We start from the raw sequence: 23,594 nt of genomic DNA, 5'->3' as shown, positions 1-23,594 counted from the left end.
CCATACACATACCCAAGAAATTGGTAGGAGGAGTTAGTTACTTGCGTTCTTAGTAATGGGGCTCAACAATAAAGCTTCCCGTTGTAATTAACATTTTTTTAAAAAGATGGAGTTTTCACTAGTTAAAATACCAGGCTTTGGAATTATGCTCTCTGCTGAACACAAGCATTTTTCTTAGGCATAGTAAGTCTATTAAGATCAGTGTGAAACACAGATCCTACAAAGGACATTTTTATGTCTAAATCTGGAAGTATGTTTTGTGTAAAGTTTAAAATAGTGTGCATCAGAGGCCTAGAGTATAAGCTAGGAAGATGTAGGACATTCATGAGAGCATGCATATTTAGAAGATGTAGCGAGATCAATGAGTTGACAATACAAATGTACTGTAATTCCTTCTGTCTTAATTTTTCATATACCACTATGATATTTTCCCCTTGGCATTTTATTGGGAAGAACATTTGGCTGTATAGAAAAATGTGGTTTTATTTTAAGCTATAAATGTAGAAGTTATTTAACTGGACTGGCTTGCAAACTATATCTGGAATTCTGTTGGCTCTTATACTACAAATGGACCAAATGAAATAAATCATGTCACTCTCAGTTATAAGGTATTTAGCATGAGGTGCAATTGTATGTGAAGTCACCCTGCCACGTTAGGTCATATAGATTTATTGTTTGAATAAGTTGCATATGATTATAGGTTATTTCTTAAAAAGAAATATCTATTTTTGCATGCTTTTTTTCCTGAAATTTCCCTCAGTTTTTGTGTCAATGAGACAGGCTGACTTTAGGAATACTGTTTCAGATTTCTGTATTATGTGATATGTAGGGCTCTGGGGAGAAAAATCCCTACAGACTGCTCTGTAGTTCTCCTGAATTTTATTGTTGAACTAGTAAGGAGTCACAGGATGAGAATGCCATGCAACAAATGGTAAAGGCTTGTTAGTTTTCAGGGAGAAAAACTGAATAGAAAGCAAATAAAAGTAATCATAAAGTTGGTTACCTCTACTTCTGAAAACCAATGTTGTGTGAGTTTTATGTCTCTTTGCAAGAAGTTAGATTTATATGGGAAGAGAAACATTTACTGGTTTATGCTTACAGTTAAAGTAGTTGCTTCTAATTAGGACAGATTTAAGACTGCTTGTGTGTCTCAGTCCAAGTTAAACTGTTCTTTGTTTCTGGATAGATTAATAGGACAAGTTTGGCAGATTGTATAAGCATCTCTCAATATTCCTACTTTTAAACTAATAGTTGAGACATGATAGGAATATTCTGAAATATTGCACTCTTTGAGACCATTTTTTTCCATTAAGTAAAATATAAATTTGGGGTTAAAATTTCACAGATCCATCTTTTTAAATGAATATAAAATAACTGATTCATTAATCAATCTGACTGATTCTTCTGTAGGATATTGTCCTGGAGGATATTGTCTTGTCCTATTCCAGGACAGTATCCTTATGCCTTGAACTAGACATTTCTGCTACTCATTTTAATTTTTACACTGCTCTTCTATTTTAAAAGAATTCACATGGCATATTTAATCTTGAAAAATAGTAATGAAATTTTATTAGTTCATAAGCCATGCATTAGTATTGTCTTTTTGCTTTTAGAGATGTAATGAAATTTTGTGAACTATAGCAACAACTCATCTTGGAAAAGATGTAAATGAAGTTCAAAAAGTGTTCATAAAGTTAGTTGTGGTTTTGGTCACTTACATAGAGTCCAGAATACTGATTTAGATGTACCAGCAGGCTACTTTTGGGGCTCTGATGTTAAAGACCCTTTCAGACTTGTACCCTTAGTAGCTTAGACATTCTGTACCACAGTCCATCCTTGTATCTCACAGTGTCATCCATTTTATTTAGGAGAAATATTGAATTAAATCTGAGCTACACTACAGAATAAATGCTAATTTTATTTTTTTAGTTGTAGTTAAGTGCATGTCCCTACCCAGTAGGGAGATTATATCTCTTTGAGTCTGCTTTTATCATTTCTACTGCAAAAACTCCCTATGAGTGAGACCAGGTGGAAATTTACGTGTTAAACTTTCAATAATCGTGAGTGATGGCCAGTAATAATTAAACTATTTTTAGATCTACTTGAGTATAATCAGGAATTAGAGAGAACTTTTCAAATTCTATTTCTCCCAAACAGCTTGTGGACGAGAAAAACCAACCACCTTCCTTGGGAAATTTGATCTGTCTATGCAGATCAAAACAAAGGTTTTAATAAAGCATCTCAATGATAAGAAGAGACATTTCACTATGTAAACTGCATGAGAATCACCATTGGATAAGAGAATTCTAGTTCAAGAACCTATTATGTTTCCTTATCTTACTTCGCTGTGGCTGCAGGTCAGGGTCACCTTCGTGAGCCATCTTCAACTCTGAAAACAGCTGAGCTGTAGCAAAGCAGAGCTCAGTGTGGGCTACAAAATCCAGCTGAGAAAGAAGATAGGTACTATGGAGCTTCACTTGTGCTGAGCTCTCAATTCCCAAGTCAGCAATTCCCAACTCAGTAATTTTAAAGAAAGCTCTTGTAAAACTACTCTGCTCAGTTATATACCAAAGATATGGATTCTATCAGGGATAAAAATTGTCCTTAGATGTGTGATGTGTTGCCAGTACCCTATAGCAGGCAAGCAGAAGGCAAGGAGCTGAAACATAAAGAAAGAGATAGCAGCTATTCTGCTCCTTTGCCCAGCTAAGAGTACTTCAAAGCAATCTTGCTGTTGTCAGTCAGGATGTTTTTGTTATCTAAAAAAATTACTTGATTTGTGCTTAAATGCCAGTGACTCGTAAGGAAGACCAGGCAGTTAATAAATCTGTAATTAATCATACTTTCTTTTTATAGCCTCATAATCACAAAAGGGAAATCAATAAAAAAATTAGTTGACATTGAATTAATGCAGTAGATCAAACTGTCCCCAAGCTGGCCAATTCTTTGCACTATTAGGGTTTTGGTTTTTTTTTTGCTTTCTTAGCCTGGTGTCCCTCTCCTGTCATCACAATGAAAATGAACCTGAAAACTTGTAGTCAGTGTGTCAGATCACCTCAGCTGTATAACACTGTGTCACCAGTCTCACACAGATATCTAGGAGACTATTCTCCAGAAACCTGAATTAACAAAAGAGCCAGCTGTGATAACATTTTTATGAACATTAAAATATGTCTTTTACTTAGTTTCCAAAATCATATATGTGGCCTGGTAAATCAAGTTCTATTTGTCAGTTTCTGTTTGACTTCAGTAATCCTGAATATTTGCACACTTCAGTTTTCCGGATTGAGACAAAGATCCAAAAAACGTATTTGGGATTTATACCTTCACTTTTGTGCTGTTATTTTCAAGTTACAAGCAAAGCAGTGAAAAGTGGCCACAAGAAGGAACCATCACACTGCCAGGTATAATAAATTGTCTGGATGAATGGAAATTCAAGGGTGTAGCTTTAGTCATCAATGCTTCATCACTTTGAAACTATAATTGATCTGAAGGGTCACACACAAACCTTTCTGAAAGCCACTCACATAAATTGTCTCAAGCGGAAGGACTGCTAATAGAGCTGTATTTCATTTAAGTATGCTTTTTAAACCAGAGATAGTAGGATATAGTGCACTTGAACACATGATCTACAGTCTAACTCCTCAGGATTACTTTCAAGAAAAGGTGTTTAATGATCAAGAAAAATCATCTTAGTTGTGTAGAGGGAACGTAATAAAGGAGGCAGTGTAGCAGTTGGTCTAGAACCAGCTAAAAATACTCTATGAAATTTAGCCTAATTTAACACAAATGTTTCTGAAACAACTGACTCTCCATGAAGGTTTTTGATATTGTGCTGTGTACTCAAAATCATTACCACCTACCTGCCATCAGTGCTGAATTTTCTAAGCAGCAGGGATGTGAATGGAGAACCTCGGAATGCTTGTCATTAAAATTTACTAGTGCTTCAGGACCTGAGGTGACATCACAGCACCAGGCCTGTCAAGAGTATGAGAATTATTTGGACAACACTTGGGCACATGATGTGATTCTTGGAGCTGTCCTGTGCAGGGCCAAGAGTTGAATTTTGATGGTTTTGTGGATCCCTTCCAAGGAATTATTATCAGAATATTCTGTGATTCTGTGATGATATGAGTGCTAATCAAATGTCTCTTATTTTTCTGTCCATTTCACAAGGGGACATTATCTCCAAAGAGTTTAATTGGTCTGTATGTTGAGTGAGAAGTGAAGAGTCACTCAGAGCTTGTCATTAGAGAACACAGGGCACAGATATCGTAACATGAGCCCTGCATCGTTTGGTGGAGTTGGTTCACTGACAAAAAAGGGTTGTGTTTCCATAGCAACCTAATAGCTGAACAATTCTTAGGAAGCAAGCATTTTCTTCTCTAAGTAATTTTTTGCTTTAGAGAAATGTTCCCATTGTTAACTGAAGTTTCCCAGTTCTCATGATGTTTTGCACAATAAAATTCCCCTTCGCATTTAACACAGAAAGAGTATCATAGGCCATGGAAAGAATGAGCAAGAGAGTCTCACAATACCTGATGTGAAAAACGAGGTTCACTCTCCTGGTAAAATTTAAAAGTTCAATAAAGGACAATAGGAGACAAAGACAATAAAGCAAAGTTTTTAATGGCTGGGTGCTTGGCATTTAGCCAAGAGCACACCTGCTATTTTGGAGAACACCCTTTATATACCTTTTCTATTGCATCATCCTATTGCATATTCATAAATAATTATGTATATTTAAACTTTCCCCCAAACTAGTTTACATATTCCAAGAACTTTTTAGCATGGCTCCTCCTTGGGTCCACCTTTTTAGAGCATGTGCATGTCTTGGCTGTGGTTTTAGTCCATTCTTATTATCACCTTCAGCTTGGGTTTTGGTCCATACTTTCTTCAGGTGGCTGGTGCTGATAGTTGGTATATCAATAGCAGGAGTTTTCATTATACGTTCACTGGATGTTATCCCAACCAAGCAGGCAGTTTAATTACAAGCATAACTATATCAGCTATTCCTATGTCTAAGTTCATTTAATAGCAGAAATAAAATCACTGAGCCCTGCCCTGCCGCCAGCCCAGGCCGAGTCAGAGTCCGCCAGGCCCCGGGAGCAACTCCGAGCTGGGCTGGGCTGGGGCACAGGCTGCTGAGAGTCTGCCTGGCCGTTTTCCTGCCAGCACTGGGTTCCCGCGCAGCCCCCCTCAGCGTGGCCGCCAGACTCATGCTGCTAAAAGAGCAATCTTGGTGCCACAGGAAATTTTGCAGCCGAAATCAATGCAGTGAGCCTCCGCAGCCACTGCCCAGCAGGACTCACATGACCAGTAGCGAGAGGCCAGTCCATGATGCAAGGCCTGGGTAAGATTAACTCTTTTACTGCACAGATGAGACTTGGAGATCTTCATTCCTCTCTCTCTCTCGAGAAAAAGACAGGGTGAAGACATGTAGAAGACCATATGAAGACACCAAGGTCAGTAAAGAAGAAATCAAATCTCAAATGAGAGGAAGATGGGGAGACGCCGTAGTGTTAGGCTGAAATTCTTCTGTGAGGCCATGGTGATGGACTATGATGCACTAGAATATCCCTGTAATTCATGAAAAAAAAAGCATGGGGGGATGGAGCGATCAAACTGTAGACATGAGCAAAAGCACATGCTGAGGCAAGTAAATGTTGAGGTAGCTGTGATCCAAATGAGAAGCTTGATCAGAGAGATAAAAGTGATGAAGACTGCTCCCAGGGAAGAAGAAAATCTCGGTTCCCAGAGATGAAGATGTTCTCAGAGATAGATGAAAAGAACCTTTGCTTTTGAACAGCTCATCCTTAAAAGTGTACCCTATTAGCTAAAGACTGAGCCCTTGAAAACAGTTATGGGGAAAGCTGTAAGTCGAGGGGAGGGACTTTTTACATAGTGATCAGATTTCCATTTTCCTGGGTGGCTGATTTGCTGTGACATTGAAGCCACGAGAGAATTTTCTTGTGAAGAAATCTCCATGGCATGGCAAGAGACACTCCTCTCCCTAAGAGAACTGATGAAAAACTATTCTAGAGGTCGTCAACTGACTGAAAGTCACAGGTTTTGTCTCTGTATCTTGTCAGTGGGAAAGAAAAGATGGTTGGGGGGAGAAGTGTTCTGAAGGTTTTATTCTGGTTCTTATTATTTTTTCTTTTAATTCTGTTAATAAAGTTTTTTTTTTATACCCTTTAAAGCTTGAGCCTGCTTTGCTGTCCTCCTGAATCTTATCTCGCAGCAGAAAAATGAGTAAATAATTTTAGCAAGGGCATGACGTTTGACCAGTGCTAGACCCATCACAGCTTGTGATTAAGAAGCTTCTCATTTCCAACGTCAGTGTATTCATAGCCAACTCCAGTCAAGAGAGAGATATCCTAACATTCTGTCTTTGGATAAATTGGAGCTCTCCAGCAACTCTTCGGAAAGCAAATCTGGATTATAATGTCTATAGCAGCTGAAGTGGTTGAACTGGAAAACAGATACCTTTTTTTCCAATTAAATGTAATATTTAGTCCAAATGAAATTAGTTTGATTTTGCTGTTTATGTGCTTTTTAGTAAAATTTACTTCAAAGTAAAAATTGAAAATTATCAAATTTTTTCAGCTGAATTTTTGGCTGAATTTCACTTATTAATAGTGAAATTTATTGTTAAGACCTATACATCTTTTTTTCTCTCCTATTCTTTTTCCTTCTTTCAACCCATGTTTGGGCTAAATGGAGAAAATTTGGCTATGGTACAGAATGCATCAATATACTTGTTTTAACACGTTAATTTACAGTGTTGTAAAGTTCTCATTCAGAGTTTCAAGATACACATCTCTGCCAGAACACTGTTCCAGTAGCTAAACTACCCTTCCGACTTTCAGTGATGACACATTTTGTATTTGTCATTCTGACTGCCAGAGGATATAGTGCAGGATATAGTGCACACTTCTGAGAAGCTATTTTGTCTAATACATTAATATATGTTCACAGCTAAGATTTTTAATTTCATGTGACCTTTAAATGAAAATCAAGACAGTGCTTCCATCAAGAGTTGGAAGAGTGAAATATACAATAGCTCTTCTGTCTTGCATTTTGCTGGGTATTTTCTTCAGTAAGCTAGTACTTTTTTAAGCACCCTTCAAAACCAGAAAACATCCCTGAAATCTATGTCTAGAGTATTTGCTGCTGTAGCTGTTTCTATAACAGAAATTAAAATTTTATAATTTCTTTTGATTTTTTAAGTATTTTCTGGAATTTTATAGTTCCTTTTATTTTCTCAAAGTACAAATCATCAAAATATGAGAAGCATGGGAGTTTTGTCTCATCATAATATTATTTTCATACCTGTTTTTTGTATTTCTGATGTTATTTAATTGGGATGCTTCCTACTGACGTATTAAAATACTGTATCTCCTAGAGGAGCACAGTTCACCTGTGGTCCTGTGTCGGTCACTATTTTGTAGACAAGTGTTATACACCTACTGGTTTCCATGAGTACGTCCTCAAGTGATCTGAGTCTCAGAGGCTGACACGAATTCCCAACATCATTGATGTTAGCACATGTTTTGCCAATGATTTCAGTTTGGTTAGATTTTCACTGTATACATTATCTTCCAAAAGAATGGTTTTCATTAGAATTAGGAATTAGTCAATTAAGTATTGATATGAGACTAGGAAAAATATCACTTGTATTATGAGATGAAAAATAAGATACTATCTGTGAGAATATTTCCCTTCTGATTTTGTCTGAAATCAGGAGAAGATGCCTCTTAAATTATCTGCTGCACTGTTGTAGTTGTAAGTGGCTGTAGATGGGTCAGTGAGGTGTGTAATTTGATTTCTGCCTTGTTATCTATCCTTCCAATAATGTTGTGACAACATGTTAAAGCTGTGGCCCACTCTAGCGATATTTGGGTAGTGTTCAGGAGGTGAGTGAGGCAGCCTGAAAGTTCTTTCCACAGTGAAGTTTGTTCCTAGGTTGTCCAGGTATTGCAGGTTTCTCGTATACCCAAGAAACAGGCTCCGGTGGTCTGTATTCACTTTATGTAGACAGATACTGCCCCATATTCTTTCTTGACATGTCTGTAGCCTGCTGCCAGTAGATATACCCACAGTGCACATATCCCCTCCCTAATGTTTGAAGAAGAAAACATATCCATGCTTTATTGTTTCAATTTCCTGTACAATGTGGGAATAGGGGTTTTTTTGTTAGAAGTTTCAAAGGGAGAGGAAAAAAAATTACTTTCGTTGTGCAAAATAAACACCATTTTCATTAGGATTTGATTCTAATTATGAATGTATTAACAGAACAAATTAAGAGATGAGAGAAAATAAATGATAAAAAGTTTCAGTAGGAGTTTATCCACTGGCTTTCCTTCCAAGCAGTCCTTGGAGCATGAGATAAAGCCATAGGTTCCTCTAACACAGCTGTTCCTTTAATTATTCTATTTTAAACAGGGAAATTCTGTATTTGGACAAACCTCTATTATCATAAAATTCTCAAATTAATGACTAGAAAATTGAAACCCTCCAATTTTTTCATCACATGAGTGGTAGACTCTCTAACTCCAAAGCAATATGTTAAAAATTAATTCTTTGCTGTGTTGGGAATAAAAAACCGTTTTTGTTGGTTTGGGTTTTTATTCTTTTTGTGTGTGTGTGTGGGGGGTTTTTTGGTGGGGAGGGTTTGTTGGGGTTTTTTTGGTGTGGGTTTTTTTTTTTTTTCCCTTTCACTTAACTTCTTGACTTTTGACAAAATTAGAATTTTTCATGCAGGGCTAAAATAAAACTTCATTGTCACAAACTGAGAAGTAGACAGTGGAACAGACAGAAGTATTCAGTCATTGCTGTTTCTAGAGTGCTTTCTTGGCTGACTCTTGCCCATTTAACTGGCAGCTTTCAGAATCCTGACAAAGAGCATTAAAGGAATGAGGTTTACGTAGGCTTTTTGACACTCCTTTTACCCATAATGGTTTGCAGGATAAAGATGATAAAACTGTTACCTTTTTCCATTAGCGGACTCTTGTCATGCACATGTATCTGAAACAATTCAGTACAAAAATTTTCAATTTCCTACACTGAAAACATAGACCACTTGAATAAAGTTAATCAATCCAAATGTGCTTGTAGTGTTTACCTCTATTCAACAAACTTAGCATTTTGTTTGAAAAACACAGGTTGAATAATAAGATCCAGTTTTTTCGAAGCAATGCTAATTTGCATGACCTATGTCCCTTCCATTTATTATTAATGGTGATCTGTATCAGCTATTCCATTATTTCTGATCTCAGGCTGAAAGCCCATAGTGACCAAGGTTACTCCATTAGCTTCCTTTTAGTCTTAAATCTTATCAATATGCTGGGTGCTATTAAGAAACAGCACCATTTGTTGAGGTGAATTCTTGCCAGATCTATTTGAATTCCTGGGTACAAATTACATATGTTGATAAAAAATTTCAAGCTTTAGTAATTCTAACATTCCTTTTGAAGATTTTCGTGTGAGTTTCTGTTTGATATTTAGAGAAAATATTTTGCATCTCTCGGTTTATAATAATATTGCTTCTGCCACATTTCAAGAGTTATGTGCCATAAATTTGTTTGTTCCATTGTCCATTTCCTCCACGTTTTTAAGACCTTGATGCAGCAGAGGTCATGTGGAGAAACAGCATAATCATAAAGGCTTCTTCAGAATGCATGTGCACAGGAGACTGATTGGAGGTTGCAGAAGTCATGTCAATTCTTACACTCAGCTCTAATGTACTTTTCTTTAGAACCTTATCATCCCTCTAAAAGGTTTTTAGTATATAATTAAGATAATTGCTCCCCATCATATGCTCCCCTGGATAGCATCTCTGATAATATCCTGAAGAATGAGATGTAATTCTCAAAAACACTCTGTCATATTTGAACTTAAAACACAAGGGGATGGCTAATACCATGAGATCAATTCATTATCAAAAACATGCACATCTCCACCCATCCACTATATTTCAGTAAATATGTTTACATTAAAGTAATTTTGTTTTCCAAAGGACAAACTGAGAGAAAAAGGCTTCTCCTTGACATATGTTAAAAAAATTTCTGATGTTTCATTGAGTTTTATTATTATTCATTAAAATGCAGTTGAAAAAAATCAGCCCTCACAGGAGTTTTTGGCAATTTTTTGCAAATCAGTGCTCATCAAAGTGTGCGCATTCTGACCAGCGAACGCTCAGTTTCATCCATCCTGGTGTGATTACCGTCTAGAATGATCTCATTATACACTTGACTGCATGCTGTCAGACAAAAACTCTTTTTCAAATCAAAACAATAATTCAAAGGACCATAATTATTTTTGGCTGTTTTGCATTTTAAAGCCCACATGAAACTATTATTTAGCAGGATTTGAGTTTTACTTTGTTAAATGAATATTAGTTGCAACGTCCATTGCAGTACTTTTGAGTTAGGGCTAGAATATATGTATAGACCACATAGAATATATTCCATTCTAGTAAGTAACACTACACCTCAGAGTGCTGATGGGATTTTTTGATAATTGAGCAGATGTAAATGACAATGATGTAATGAAAGACACTGTTGAAGACAGTGTCTTTCATATATGGGAGTAAATTAATAGATCAATGGGAAATAATACTTCCGTAAAACTCACCAAATTGCTAATACTATGAGTAATAGTAAAACTTCCATTCTCCCAGTTAGCAACCAAAACCACAACAGACTGATAATTTGTTTGCAGTTTACAGTTTGCATGCATCTGGTACATTCTAGAGGAATATAAGCTTGAAATTGGTATAGCACTACACAGAGATCCTAATAGGCATTTAGTTTATATTATGTTATAATATTTAGTTAATATCTCCTGATGCACCTGTGAATTTTCTGCAAACCTTACGCTGAATTTTCTACAAAGCTTTTTCAGTTTGAATCTTACTCCATTTTCGAAGCTGGAAAGAACCGGTTATCTTGAACTCATACTTTTCATCCTGTTATATTCAAGACTGCATATTGTGCTATTTTGCATGAAGATGAAATTGAGTCTTATAGTTTGAGAGATCCAGTGCTCAAGAGCTAGTGCTTCACCTGAGTTATGTCTATAATGCAATGCAGTTCAAGTACTGTAAAAAAGCCTAAAGTGGTGTTCAGAAACACTGGAAATGCAATATAGATATGTGTTGAATCACACAAAGAACCCTCTGTCTTTTGTGGAAGATTAATTTCTCCACTGTTTGGTCTCTCAATTTCAGATGATAAAGCTTCTCAGCTCTGAATGTTTAATTGATAGACTCTGCAATATACATATCTTAGGGTACTCTAGACATTCTCAGCATTACCAATGTTCCTGATGTCTCCTGCTTCTTGTGTAGTTTTTCCAGCTTTTTTGATATTTTTGTATTGAAGGTTGCAAGTTTAACACAGTTTATTAGGGAATGGTTTGTGACTTGCTGTAGATGGCTAGTAGGTGTGTAGCACAGTTTTTGTTATGTGATTACTTTTGATTTAGCTATTAGATTTGATGACTTTGGCAATCTCTTGTATTTCTATGTCCCATATCAGTGATGTGGAAGATCAAGTTGAGAACCCTGAGTGTAAGAGTGACTATATCTGTATCACAGAACATGAGAATTCTATGCAATGCTGGGTACCTCATGTGTGCATCCCAGCTCCATGAGAGATATCCCATGCAGTAACTCTACCCTCTACTCACCACCAAACAAAAGAGTTTTTCTGATTCTTCTGACTGGAAGTCTTTAGGAGAATGACTGTGTCAAAATTGGAGTGTAATTTTAGCTTATATCATACAATCAACTGAATAGCCACACTAATAATTTTATTTCAGCATTGGCCTGAATCAGATCTAAAATATTTAGATTTAGATTTTATTATTAAAAAAACCCCCTTCTATTTCTACTCTCTTTACTTTACTTTTCCAGTAAAAAACAACTTAAACGTTGTAGTTTTCTGAGAAGAATTAGGGGATTGTAATTAATGCTTTAATATGTTTGTGTTCCACTGGGAACTCTTTTTAATGAGAATTATATGTTTTATGCATTTTTAATAAACTTCTCTATTAACTTTGGTACATTGAGAAAGCAGAAATTTTGGCATAGGTTGCTAAATTTTGTTAAAGTCAAAATATTTGTGAAAATATTAAGCAGTTTCTAAAACAAACCAGTTTTGTACATAATGAACAGATTTATTTGCTTTATTCAGTGTAATAAATGATTAAAAAATAGAAAAACATTGATTCCTAGTGAAGGTAATCAGTGTAGCATTAAAAAAAATCTTCCTGTTCTATTTGAAGCTAAATAAAAAGCCACTCGTTTACTTCAATTTTCTCTGCTTCTGTCTCCCTTTTTCATCTGCTAGTCCTGATGGCAACATGTAGCTTGCTGCCAAAAAGTTTTCTTCTCTTACTTTGCAGAGATTTTTGTTCTTTTTATACCACTCTCTTTTTATGCCACCTCAAAAGAAAACTTGAAGTGTGCAACAGATGTAGGATTTGGCTATATATCAAAATAGGATGGGAAAGGGTTTCTATTGCCAGTCCACCAACATATAAATGCAGCATATATTTAATAGTATCTAATAATAGAATAATTCACTACTGCAACAGGATATCAAATTAATGTTTTCCGGTTTTTTCCTGCTATGCATTAAAATACCTCAGTTTTGGAAGAACCCACATGAAAGAGTATTTTCACACCCAGCTGCTTTATTGGTATTAGAAAACAGAAAGTCTTCAAAAAGACTATTTCATATTTTGGGGCTCCAGAGCAGGATGTATTCTTTCTGTAATACAGTATATCACTGTATGTAGTTGTAACTTGTAGCAGTGGGGAACAGACACACGGATCCCCTTGTGCATGAGAGGGTAATTGCTTTTTTGTAGAGAACACCTCCCTTACATACCTTTAGTTTCCACCAGACATAACCAAATCTTAACAGAAGAGCACCCATTGGCTGCTCAGCTGCAGTGCCGTTGTCCACCCATCTCCCCTCACATGCTGTCCACACATTTCACCACTCAATCAGCTTCCTGCTCACATGCTGTCCACGCGTCTCTCCCCACAACTGCCTCTCACACCCCAACAGACCTCTCACGGCCCAGCCTGCTGCCATGCCCTGCCACAGGCCTTTTTGGTAAACATAACCATATAAACAAACATCATCATAAGACCTTTAACAAACACAACCCCATATCCCACAGTAACTGTTCTGAATGATGACATTAAACCCAACTGTTAGCAAGAATGCTCTTTCCAGTCCAGCTCCAGCTGCAGTTCACCCCATGTTCTTTTTCCTTCAGAAGCAATTCTCTCCATGATGGAAGATAGGTAATAAATAGTGCAGCACAATTAAAACCATTTTCTTACTCGTAGGACTGGGATTGACACTATATTTTTATCTGAGAGCATTTCCATTACTTTTACGTGCATTTGTCTTACATTATAGTGAAATGAAAAAATGTCAGAACTTTCTGTGACAATTGTGTAAGTAAATGTTGAAAAAATACTTATTTCTAATCAATTATGTTAGTTGTCTTTCAGAGTTTTTCTCGTCCAACCTGTTATAACTGGAAGAATTTGCTATTGATCAATTTAACAAAAATGTGTTCTAATGGAATAGTGCCATTTGCAGTAGGAAGTTGTAAGTGGTTAAGAGTTCCTCCAGTAAGAGTTACAGGACTTGTGTGGGTCTTTTAGTTAAATTTTTACTTGTATTCGGGTGTGATTTAATTGTGATTCTTTCTTATATTTTAAGAACTTTGAGTTAAAGAAACTTGAAAAAATTGAAGACATATTTTTCTCCATAAAACTTGGCACAACCCCCCATAGTTTTGCTTAATTACAATCCCTTTTTGTTTCTGCTCCACTGTGCTGGAATACCCCTTCTTGTCTAAATATACTGATTTGGCTCTATATCAAACAAACAGGCCAAAGCTGCATGGCCTTAAAATGGATATTTATTCATTTGCTTTCAATAGCAAATAAAAATGGCATACCTCTTCAATATATACAAAGTTTTGTGATAATTTTATCATTCCTTTATGTAGCTAACTGCAAGTTTCAAACATTCCAAGATTCTTTCAAAACTGGGTATCAGTGGTCTCTATAATCAATTTAGTAGGTTGTGTTAGTGAGAAAACATAATTTTAAGAAGAATTTTAAGAAATTTACAGAGCTAGCATATGGATCTTAGAGAACCTAAAAGCAAAATAAGAAGATAAACCTGTGACAGTAGCAAAATTAAATATGCTGAAGTGTTGAGAAGATTCTAAACACTCAGAGAAGTTATGTAAATCCTTCTTTGTCAGTCAGAAGGTAAGATTAATAATGTCTAAATATATAACACTTCTATAATATATATTTTTATTTGAATTGTGGAAGACACAGAATAAATTACTGCAGGAATATTAGTAAAAAGGGTAGAATTTTAGTATTTTTCAGATGAAAATGATATGTACAAATGAAATATATAAAATATGGCAAAAATGTTTTGGCGCATTAATTGTAAAATTTGGAAATTAAAAAATGCAATCAAGTTTTTTGGGGGTTTTGAGTTGCTAGAAACTTTAATGCTGTGGTGCTAAAATTTAGCTGGTAATGGTTGAAAACTGGATTGTGTTATTCCAAAATTATCCACAGTATTTCCTTTATCTTTCTCAAGTCATTTGCACACTATTAGAGCAACACACTGGTCTGTATAACTGGTTCACTCTGGTACAGATACTTTGGTATTGCTTTCAAATGGAACAGTAAAGCCCATAAAGATTCCCTGAATTCTCACTGTGTATTAGTAGTGTATTCTGTCTGCTGGACAAGTTCTTTATGCCCAATGAATATAACTGTTACACTGGATACAAGATGCAATCCATATTAACAAGATACTTCTTTCAGTGTAAATATATATTAAACACAAAAATGTAAATTTTCAGGGTGAGAGTTGAGCTTTCTAGATCTCTCTGAAGCTACTTGATAATTTAGATACTTTAAATAAGAATAACTGGACTGTGAAACATTTTAAAACATCATTTCTGTTGGTTTTAAAATATTTTGATTAGCCCTTTGACTTCAGTGTTCTGATAAAGAGCTTTATTAATTAATTGATAGTTAGAAGAACTGAAGCTCATGAAAATACAATTTTTTTCCGTTAATTGATTTTCACTGCAGCTGTAGATATTTGTATATTGGGAGGTTTATCTTCAAGACTGCTTAAATTATTAACTGAGCTTCATCCCGGGGGTATATAGCTATCATTGGCATTATTTAGATGATTTGAGAGCACTTACTCTCACAATCTTTTGTGGTTTATTTTCTGAAATAATTTGACCATGTAGTCTAATTCAGTAATCATCTGTTGCCTTTGTAATAGTAGAGTATTTTTTCTTCACAGCACACTTTGGTTATATTCTTTGGTTTATAGGAGAAGCCTTATGAAATACTAAGGCATGCATATGATCACATTCAATGACCTCTCACTGATAAGTTAAATTTAAAAATTTAAAAATAAGCACAGAAATCCCCAATATCTATCATTCTTTTCAGGGGTATTTTTTTTTTACAAGACTATTAGGCATCCCAGTTTTCTGTTAATGACTAAGATAACCAAAAATATTTTGGCACCTGCAACTATACTCTATGCTTTTCACTGAACTCCCAGAAATATGGTGCCTATATGTTGAAACAGTGCAGATAGAGAAATCTATGAAATATCTCTCATAGACATGTGCAATCATTTAACTACAAACCTTTTAAATATGGAAAAGCCAAAAAAAAAGCCATTACATGAAAAAAAAAGGTAGATGGCAACCGTGTAGTATGCTCAATTAGACATCAGCAGCTTGCAGAGGCAGTCTCAAAAGGTTACTCAGGAAATGGTGGAAATCACCCATCATCTCTCATTAGTACTTAATGAGAGATGTTTTTTCCAGACAGTTGCCTGGTATTACAAGGGTTATGCAAGCTTGAAGCAGTTCCAAAGTCTATTTGTGCAGGTGGGTGATTAGAGGAAATAAAAACTTGATAACAGTCATACCCAACTCTCTTGAATGATGCAGAAACAACTAAACAGACCCCCTGCTGCCACTGGAATGCACTTCACTGGTAATTAATTCCAAATACAATCCTGAAATAGCTGCAACACCCAAGCCTTAGCCAGTTATATCTTTGAGTGCTTTCCACAAGACAGTTGCAGATATATATTTACAGTTCTACTCAGAACAATGGTTATTCACATTTAAGTATGTGGGAACCAAGCAAATTCAAAAGAGCAAATTCAAACAGTTGAGTCCAACCATTCTCCCTATGCATCCAGTGTAGCTACTTACTGATTCTGTTATTCACTATTCCATCTGTTCTTTTGAAATGTCTCTGGTAATGTTTGTTCCTTGAAATCCTGAAATACATGATTGTCCTTATCTGTAATTTATAAATTTATTCCATATTGAATAGTCATGTAGGAAAGAAAATTTGCTGTGGGGATTTAGTCAAGTTAAAACATTTTTTAAGCTGCATCATATGCTATGGAAAATTACTTAGTCCTGTTTGAGGCTACTCTGTAACATGAGTGGTTTTGTTATTTGCCTGACAAAATAGATTTTCCATTTTTTTTTCAGGATTTCTCTATGAACTGCATAATCTACTATATGCCATTGCTGTTAATCTTTGCAAGGGGTCCCCCACTTACAGGGAGCAACAGATTTTTATCACACATGCTGTCCAAAAAGTCTTACACGTGACAGTGTGAATAAAACCAGTGTGGTTCCTACGATTTTGTGATCTGCTCTGCTCAGTTTGGGTCTATATTAGCTTTTTCCTACTTGATGGCTTGGGCTTCTGCCTTGTAAATCTGCTCTTATTGGAATCCAGCAGCCAAGAGTGATCCACAATGAATGGACTGAGCCCAAGGGCTGTCCTCCTACAAACACACATATTTTTACTGAAGTCTGTGGGTTTGGTTTAGAATAATGGGTTGATTCTCCTTGTTCTGCCTAAGAAAGTGTTGTTAATGAGCCCTCTACAAGATTCAGGGCATCACTGGGCCCAAATTCTCTTTACCATGCCAAATTGGATTTAGATGACTCTTCATGCCGGGCTGTGTCTCTCTCTTGCTTGTAGATCAAGCTCAAAGGTTCCCTTGAGTGGAATCAGGGAAGTTTCTTGGTCTCCTCAGTGTGAGGGTATCAGCATATCCCTGATAAAGCATCCATATCTTTGATTATCAATGAATCAGAAATTGCTGGTTTGTCTGTCACTCCAGTGGGATTATGGGTGGCAATTCTTTTTTTCATTCCAGTTATGAAGATTTTAAAAGGACTAGATGACCACTCCTCCATTACGGAAGAACATTAAAATCTAATGGTACCACACATGATGGGACCTATGTTATGAGTTGAATTCTTAACCAGTCAGTTAGATTAGCCATTTTGGTGGATCTATTCTCTGCAAGGAGATGTATGTAAGTTCAGTCACTGGAGAACGATCCTCCAGAAACAGTACAATTTTCATAATGTTTTCTTTTTTTACCCTTCCAAGATTTCTTTTGTACTTATGACAAATTTCTGTCCAGGACAGATGATTAGCATTGCCATGTTCTTTTCAGAGCTTTTTGCCTTCATGTAACATATTTGATGTTAAGAGGACATGTAGCATGTATAGACAAAGGCATTCCTACTTTTTTTTCTAAAGACAGATGCAAACCCATAGAAATTGCCAGACTAGATAAGAGTTTTCTAATAGTCTAGCAAACTGAGTCTGCTATAATTGATCAAACCTAGGTCTGTCTTGTTACCACACTAAAAACATTTTGAGCCCAGATGGCAACTGAGCCATCTGGACCTTTATCCACATTTTCACATTATCCTTGATGCTGTGGTGTCCAAAGCAGATGCATGATTTTGACCTAACTTCAAGTAGTTTGAAGCATTGCATGAAATATTCCACACTGAGCAGAGCTTGAGCAATCTATTACTAATAATAGGGTGCCTTTGGATTTGTTGTCCATTTATGTGTGCAGGTGTATCTCTATATATTTATGTGTATGTATGTTCATGCACATTAATTTTCCACCCTTGTCTTTTTTCTTTCCCAGATTTGCAATGAACAAACCTATTCAAACCCCGAGTTTGTAGTATAAATTTCTGTAAGGTCATAACGATTAGGCTTTGTGCTTTAAGTATTTTGTTCATGCCTAGCATTGTCTATTTGGATGTTTTAGATTTTAGTATATGTCTTGAAACATAGCATTAGGTGTGTAATGTAATTTACTTCTAGGTTATTACTGGTCTATACCTCTAAAGTGAAATACGTATTTCTTCCATTTTTATAACAAATTGTAAATCTGAAAATATGGTATTTAAGTGACTCCACCAATAGTTGAAATATGGAAATAAAATAAGTGGAGTATACATTTTCATTGCAGCTTAGAGCACTGGATGTGAATATGAAATAAATTGCCATTTGCAGTTGCTATTCATTTCTTCAGTCACAGGCCAGCTTTGCAGCACATAAACCAGATTCCTTTTGGATCTGAAGCTACATTTTAGGTGGGCACCAAAAGCCTAGGGTCCTTCTGGAAGGTGGAAGTTGTGAGGAGCATGTATGGTGGGGGTGTTTGAAAGAATAAATAAGTTGCTAAATAGTGCTAAAAGTTCAAACCCACATATATTCTAAATGGAGTGTCATGCAAATTAACTGCTTTTGATCTGCTGATCCATTGCCATTACACTAAGTTGTAGAAATAACTGATTTAATAGCTAATACAGACATAACTTTAAATTTTGATAAGGATGCTAGCATGTTTCTGCAATGGAGGTAGAAAACTAGATTAACTGTGTGTTCCATTTTAAAGATTTATTTCTGAGGTGAAATCTAATTATAACTACATTTCTGGAATATGGACTGTGTCTGGCTTTTGATATTTTGCTTGCCAGGATGCACTAAGTGTTCTGGTTGGTATACTTAGTATTGCCTGATGGTTAATATTGTGGCACTGTATAAATACAGAGACTTTTCTTTGAGTACATTATAAGAAAAAGCTATCTCTTAGAAAAGTTTCAGTGAGTGGTTTGTCCTCACAGTACATAGATAGTGGGATGAAAATGTTGATGAAGCACTTGTTGAACTCTGGTGTTACAGTCTATTATCATCCATGAGGAAATTTTTCTTTGTGCAGTGCTCCCTAAGAAAAAAGACATATGAAACCTACTACTGATGTCATACAGCACAGGAAAAGGCAAATTTCCCTCTGTATGGCTTTTTTTTTTCATCTCAGTTAAACAGTTGCCATTTATATGTTTTTGTCTGACATCTTAGAAGACAGCCCTAGAATAACAGCTTAGTTTGCTCGTACAATATACTAAAAGACCATATATTTTCCTTATTCTCTTCTATTTCTTTTGCCCTGAAATAAAGAAAAAGGAGAATGTTAAGTCCTCAGTAAGCATTTTCAAAAATCAGAATAAGCTCCGATTACATAGACCTTGTGACAGCTTCTCATGTGTGATGGAGGAAGAAAGTAATAAATATTGTTTGAGCACGCTGCCATTCATTAGTTTTTAGCTGCTAGATGATCCCTGGAGCCTGGTGTTATCTGACTTATACAGAAACATCTAGATTATTGCAACATCAGCCAGGAACTAGAAGAGAATGACAGTTGTAAATACTTCCCTGTTGGCCCCATCTGTAGCACCTATCTGAAATTCAGGATGAGAGCTAATCTTTCCTTGGTAAATTTGGTAGTTTCTTAAGTTTCCAAGTTCTATTTGCCATTTAATGTTTTTTGTGAAACTTGCAGTGTTGCCTTTACAGTTACCTGAACGGGAAAAAGAATTGCTGTAGTTTTGTCACCAGGGAAAATTTAAACGTGATTATTATATAATTTAATTCCAAAGAAAATATATTCAAAGACACTCTAAATGAAACTATAAGTACTGTATATGTAAACAGACAGGTCCTACAAATTGGTTGCAGGAACTAATTTGATGGTGATCTCTCTCTGATGGAGCAGACCCACATAGTAAATCATTATTGGTTGCCTAACGCGAGCATCCTACTGTGAAAATAAACAGCTGTCCACAATGAAGAAATTGTTTATAAGCAACCATTACTTGTCAGACACTTAGCCCCTTGAGAAAGAAGGGAAGGCGTGAAATACTGAGCAGTTGGATGTTTTTTTTCTGGACTGTTTATTTTAAAAAAAAGTACAGCTTCTTTTTGCAAAATTTTGTTTTTAGACTCTAAACATAATCTTTTTTTTTTTTTGTATTGCCTCTTAATTTTGCTTGGAAAGAAAGACTGTAACTACTTTTTTCTGAGATTGCTGCTTAGTGTATATATTGCTGAATTGGTTATGGTTGTATTCACACATTGTAGATGGAGAATTTTTTCTCACCTCTGGCTAGTAGGGCATGTAACAGCCCTGCTTCCCCTCCCGTATGCCTTCCAATTAATTTTCCTTCCAAGAATGTCACTCCCAGTCAGTTCAGTACCACTCATGTGAGTGTATGAAGAGCCAAAACCTGGCCTTCAGTGAGCTACTTCTGGACAGGGTAAACTTTCCTATGCAAAGACCAAAACCTTGCTCATATAACTTGACTTCTCTATTACCCTCTTCTGCATATTTAAACTGTGGTTAAACTCAGCAGACTTGACTTATTGACAGGGCTTTGAAGTAGAATAAACTGTTGGGCAGACAACTGCATTTGTTACCATCGGCATCAGTCTGCATTTCTTATGATGTGTCCTTTGAGTGATCCATCCTTGTGATTCTTCGGCATCTACAAGACTGCCTGATTTCACTTGCAAGGCTTTCATGTGCTAAGTAGCTCAAGGGCAGTTGTGCTAAGCACAGCCGCACGGGCTCACAGGGAAATAGTGACAGAAAGGCAGGGACTGCTGAAGTATGGAGGAGTTTGTGTTCTTTATAGCTTTAGCTGTTTGTCAGAAATAATCATTCTGTTTGTTTCTCACACCATTGAGTAAATAAGTTTGCTAAGTGCACTTAGCTGGATTCATGTGGAGCATTTCTTGCTCTACAATTTATTTTTTACCTTCCTATATATGGTGCCTGTGTTCCCACATTTCTTGACAGTAGTATAGTCCCTTGTTTGGTGTCTCCCCAAACAGAGGGCAGGCATCTCTTAGAGCAGCTCTCTGATTCCTCAGTAAGGGAGGTGCATTGATGATTTTATATCTGTCCATAGAATGAAAGAAGATGCAATTTCGCAGTCTGGAGCAAAAGAGGCTGATACTTTCAGCTCCCCCAAGGTGTTCCTCATATCTAGCCTTTGTCCTCACCGTGAGATTTTCAGAGTATGGCAAGGCTTTAGAGGTTTCTCTTCTTGTCAATTTCCTATCCCTCCTTTGATGAGCTGGGCCTTCAAATCACAGGATACTCATTTACATGGTGCATGTGAACAACATTTTAAAGTTAGACACCAGGTCAGGCAGGAAAGAATATGAGACTTAAGGCTTTCTGAAGTGCTATCAAAACTCTTCCATGTCAGTTATGTTATTGTGAGAATTCATTTTCAGTTCCTATCTAAGGCTGTGTAAATATTGTTTTGATACATTGTATTAACACACATTCATTACTTTATGAAATAAATTACTTCTGAGCCACACTTTCTATGCACACTTCTGAAGGTTCAGGAAGAACTCATCTGTGTGATAAGATGGCACACCTTTGGCACTGGCAATTTCGATGAGATACTTTTTTAAAATTTGAACTTTTCTGTTTCCATAACAGGGAGGGTTCCCTCCGTCAGGTAACACCTGGGGTTATCTACAGGATGTGTCCATTTTGGATGTCTGCCAATCTGCCATCTGAATTTTTGTTTATGCTTTTATTAAGTGCTGTATCAGGATTGCTGAAACATTCCAGCTTGACATTTGTTTTAGAAGAATAAATAGAAACTTTGATTAGAAACCTCATCCAGTTACCTAGTGTTTCTGCAGGAAGCAGCCTGCAGGTATCCTAGAATCACTCATGCTGTGAAAATATCTGTAAGTTGGAAAGGCCATCGAGTCTATATTCCTGAAACTATTCCCCTTTATCCTATATTATTTCTGTTAATGTAACTGGGTATTTCCTTCCTTTCAACATCTCTGTTGCCCTTCCAATAATTCTTTCAGGTTAGTAGGACTAAGAGAGAGAAGCTTCTGTCATGACTTTCACAGAGGCCTTTGTGACTTGTGACAGTACTCATGTGTACCTGTAGAAGTCAGTCAGGCAAAAATTCTCCATCTTAGGAGAGCTGCTTTTGCTTATTGATGTTTGGGTTTTTCTGGTGTGGATTTGTTCACAGGGTGGAAGCACATATTGGAGAACTACCACAATCACAAATAAACTTGCTTTCTTCTGTGAACCCTGCAGGCTGTCAGTTGAGGCCCACAGAAATGAGATTTGACATCATTGTCTTAATGCAGATCTTCGGGTATAACGCCGCATTTAGGAGAATGGAGCACATCTTTGTAACTCACAAAGAAAGGTGCTCAGTAAATTCACAGATGCTGTAATAACCACCATAACAATGCAAAGGCAATGGCACTTTCTCCAGAATCTGAACTAAAGTGTTTCTTTACTGAAAAAATTCTAAAGGCCTGAAGTAATAAGTTTTTGGCCTTCTGCTAGGTCGTTCCAGTGATTGGCTACTCTCACAGCAGAGAAGCTATTTCATAGTCCTCTCTCTCCTCTGATCTGATTTTCACTTACACTGGTCAAACATCATTAAGAATGTTTAGAGAAGGTAAGAATGGTATTTTAAGTCCCTTTAATGGTCCTTCACAGTGCCAGAAAATTATAAAGGCAAAATATATCCAAAGAGCAGTTTCCCAGGTACATGCAGGTGTGCAGGCATTTTTAAGCCAGCTGTAGGTTATCTAGCTGAGGTACTGCTGGAAAGGAAGCTACCACAGTGCAGAATTCTATGGAGGATGCAAATTTTACCTGAGAAACTGAGCATATTTTCATGCATTTGGTCCTTGCTGGTCAGTTATGCTGGTCACAATGTTAAGGAAAGTTGTCACAAATGGCTATTAGCATGTTCTAAGTTAGTATGTGTTCGTATAACATGTAGAGCTTGGTCATATGTATTAGAATTTTCCAGGATGAGCTAAAGATTGCATTATTAATCTCCCTTTCAAGTCACCCCTGTTATAGTGATAATATTTGGATTCACAGTCATAATTCGAGGTAATGAAAGTAAAATATTCATGCTTGGTTTCCACGTAATTTTGTTTAGGTACTGAGAGAATGCTGTATCTTGCCTTAGCATAGAATGAATGTATGGGCTGGGAAAATAAGTGTAGATATGCAATATATTCCTTAACAAATATATTTAAATTACATTAGGTTTTGTAATTTTAAATAGTGTTCTGGGTAACCTTTTGTTTTCAAAGTTCTTTATTTTAAAATATATGAAGTATTTGTAATTTCACATGGATGTTATTTTTATTCACAGATAATGCACCTCAGGTAGCAGTTACCGCACCAGGATCTGGTAACCATAGAAACAGCTCTACAGGCCCAACACCTGACTGCTCTCCTCCATCACCAGATACTGCACTTAAAAACATAGTGAAAGTCATACGTCCTCAGGTAGGT

General features: G+C 36.3%; 1 protein-coding gene across 4 annotated transcripts in view; it reads left to right on the top strand.

Moving 5' to 3' along the window:
* Positions 1-23,594, top strand: part of ANKS1B (ankyrin repeat and sterile alpha motif domain containing 1B) — a 413,998-nt gene that overhangs the window by 120,144 nt on the left and 270,260 nt on the right. For all 4 annotated transcript variants that reach the window (XM_066183438.1, XM_066183439.1, XM_066183437.1 and 1 more), the window contains one exon: positions 23,452-23,588. In XM_066183438.1, the coding sequence (XP_066039535.1) occupies positions 23,452-23,588 (137 nt within the window). The remainder of the gene's footprint in view (positions 1-23,451; positions 23,589-23,594) is intronic.

The sequence above is a fragment of the Chamaea fasciata genome, unplaced genomic scaffold (genome assembly GCF_029207755.1).
Source record: "Chamaea fasciata isolate MVZ Bird 193981 ecotype frontalis unplaced genomic scaffold, bChaFas1.0.hap1 SCAF_5, whole genome shotgun sequence".
Taxonomy (NCBI): Eukaryota; Metazoa; Chordata; class Aves; order Passeriformes; family Sylviidae; genus Chamaea; species Chamaea fasciata.
The sequence above is the reverse complement of the archived record's forward strand: the minus strand, read 5'-3'. Positions and strand labels throughout refer to the sequence as shown.